The sequence below is a fragment of the Otolemur garnettii genome, unplaced genomic scaffold (genome assembly GCF_000181295.1).
Source record: "Otolemur garnettii isolate 467f Iridium unplaced genomic scaffold, OtoGar3 scaffold00161, whole genome shotgun sequence".
NCBI classification, from domain to species: domain Eukaryota; kingdom Metazoa; phylum Chordata; class Mammalia; order Primates; family Galagidae; genus Otolemur; species Otolemur garnettii.
In genome coordinates this window covers 2,770,160-2,773,211 of record NW_003852556.1, presented here as the reverse complement: position 1 = coordinate 2,773,211, position 3,052 = coordinate 2,770,160, and the positions used below count along the sequence as shown (strand labels likewise).

Below are 3,052 nucleotides of genomic sequence, written 5' to 3'. Positions count from 1 at the left end.
TGCAGTTTTTGGCCGGGGCTGGGTTTAAACCTGCCACCTCCGGCATATGGGGCCAGCGCCCTACTCCTTTGAGCCACTGGCGCCTCCCAGTGCTCATCATTTTCTTCAGACATAATAATAGATTTTGTCTTTACAAAGCAAATCTCCCTGGTGGTATGAAAGCTTTTGGCAAGCTGTCCCCACCTGTGAGAGATCTGGGCAAAAGGGGATGGGACAAGGGCCGTAAGGTGAGAGGTCTTGCCCTCTTAGTGCACGCGTGTGGCCTCGTCCCAGCACCCAGGCCACGTGGTCAGAGATTTTGTACCTTAAATACACAGTTCAGAGAAGGCTGACAGCAGATGGCGCTCACTGGGTCCACACCTGGTTATGCTCACTAGGTGTGCAGGTGGTGGCACTGGTGGTGCTCACTAGATATACACCTGGTGGCACTCAGTAGGCCTGCCGCTGGTGGGTCTCAGGAGGCCCGCAGCTGGTGGCGCTCACGGGGTCCGCAGCTGGTGGTACTCACCAGGCTTGCAGCTGGTGGCACTCAGTAGGCCCACAGCTGGTGGTGCTCACGGGGTCCGCAGCTGGTGGTACTCACCAGGCTTGCAGCTGGTGGCACTCAGTAGGCCCACAGCTGGTGGTGCACCCCAGGCTTGTCCGTGATGCCTTTGCATCTGTCCCTTTGTGCTCAGACACTCTCCCTGAGCATTTTAAAGGCATTCATCCAAGTATGGTGCTGCTGCTGAGAGCTTTGCAGACGGACTTCCCGCTCTGCTTGCTGGCCTGTGAATGAATGTTGTCCATGAACACGTGCTGAGCCACCAGCAGGACAGTGGACAGTGTCTTGAGGGGACTCCCAGAGGGAATGAGGACTGTCCCTGCGTCCCAGGGCCTGGGACCTTGCAAAGCGATCAGAACAAACAGAGGGGGCGCGGGTGAAGTCAAAGCCTAAACACAAAGCAAAGCAGAAACAGCTGCGCGGAGCCAACTGGCCTGCTCTGTGAGCTGGAGCTGCCCTGGGCCTTCTGCCCAGCCCACAACCCGCACTGCGTTCTAAGTATACAGCAAATGGCTTTCCCAGAGCTTCCTAGCAGATGTTATCTGGGTCCCGGGGTAAAGAAAACAGTTTACAAGTTTCTTTGTATTTGTGCAGGGACCACCCGGACCCCCTGGACCAAAAGGACAGCCCGTAAGTTGGTTGCTGGGATGAGGGGGAGGGGAGGGGACTTGAGTGTCTGTGTGTATGTACTGTGTATCATAAATCAACTCAGTTGATAACTATGTATTGTTTGTGCTACGATGAGGACCATTCTGTAGGTTTCTAAGGGGTGACTCTGCGGGTAGATCCAGTGGTGTATCTGGGTCACCTGGAGCACGGAATGAATAGATAACGTGGGGGCCTGCTGTCTGCATGTAGTGAGGACTGCCGACGCAGGGTCGGACAACGAGGGGCAGGTCGTGTTCTCCGCGTGTTGAATTGTTGTAGGGAGGCTGGTGAGGTTCTCTCAGCTGTCACCTCTGGGAGTGTGGTCACTGACACTCAGGGCAGGCCACCGTTCTCATCAGAGAAAGATTATAGGTTGGTTGGAGCCCAACAAAGCAGGTGGTTCATTAGGAATTTGAGAACAGAGCAGAGGCTGATTATAACCCGGGAAGGTTGAGTAAATGTCCAAGGCAGAGGAATGAGGGGAGTATTTCATCAAAACTCAGCTTGAGTCTCCTCTGGTCAGGAGCTGCCCTGCCTTGGGTGGAGGGTGCTGAAGCCCCCGCATTCCCACGGCTGCTGCACGTGGAACCCCGAGTCTGTGGCCCTAGGCCCCCACCACCTCTGACAGGGCTTCCAGCCGGCGCTCACTGAGCCTGCCAGACACCCTGTGGCCTAGCAGCCTTGCAGGGGATGAGAAGTGTCCATAGCCAAGAGCAGTGGATGCTGGACTGAGCAGCTGGGCTGAGGGGCTGCAGTCAACCCCCCAACTCAAGCACAAGCCTCAGATCTCCATGAACACAAACCCCCCTCCTTTCCCCTGACCAGGGCACTTGCGGAGACTTTGATGGCAGCTCAGGAGGCAGGGAGGGACCGTGGGGATCCCTGCAGACTGCATCCTCATCTGGCCTGGCTGTATCTCGGAGCTTTGATTTCAGCTCTGAGCCAGGTGGGAAAGCAGCAAAAAGCACAACTTAATTAAAGGTTCTGTTTTTATTTTTAGAAAGTGTCTGCACATTGCAGGGGGCGGCGGCACACTGCAGGGGGAAGATGAGATAGGGCTGCAGGGCCGTCGTCACTGTGAACACAGGAGCCTGGGAAAAGAGCCAAGCGTTTGAAAGTGGAAGAAAGAGCCGGGCGAGGTGGCTCACGGCCTGTAACCCCAGCACTCTGGGAGGCTGAGGCAGGTGGATTGCCTGAGCTCAGGAGTTCCAGACCAGACTGAGCCAGAGCGAGACCTTGTCTCTAAAACTAGCCGAGTGTTGTGGTGGGCGCCTGTAGTCCCAGCTACTTGGTAGGCTGAGGCAAGAGCATCCTTGAGCCCAAGAATTTGAGGTTGCTGTGAGCCGTGACATCAGGGCACTCTCCCAGGGGCAACAAAGTGAAGCTCTGTCTCAAAAAAAAGAAAAGTGGAAGGAAAGAGCTCTGCGTCTGTGAAGTGTGTGAACTCCTTTTCTCGGTGGCTGTGTGCACTAGGCCTTGACAGCAGGGTGAGGTCCCTCCTCCCATATGTGGCATGAAACTGTTAAATACTTGCTGAGACACTGGGCCTAGCTCTGTCTCTTAAGCAAAAAGCATGATGAAAAGGTTGGATAAAACCCAAAAATCACTTAAAATCACCAAATTCTGATTGATTTGTAAAGCCTCTTAAAATCATTAAAAATCATTAAATCTTAAAGTCAAAAAAATCATTAAAAAGATAGGAAATATAAAACGAAAAAAGACTCCATCTGAGGAGAGAATGAACAGGCTGCTCTCCATGGATGAATGGGCCAGAGCCCAGGGAGACACCTCAGTTGACAAGTGTAGAGACAGGAGGCCAGCGAGGAAGTCGGGAGGACCAGACCCAGGCACAGCTTTCCC

The 3,052-nt window shown here is 54.1% G+C and overlaps 1 protein-coding gene across 1 annotated transcript in view; it reads left to right on the top strand.

The window, feature by feature from the left end:
* The window catches only part of COL4A2 (collagen type IV alpha 2 chain), a 172,023-nt gene that overhangs the window by 108,127 nt on the left and 60,844 nt on the right, over positions 1-3,052 (top strand). Inside the window, 1 exon segment of the mRNA XM_023519194.1 lies at positions 1,139-1,216. Coding sequence (XP_023374962.1) covers positions 1,139-1,216 — 78 coding nt within the window.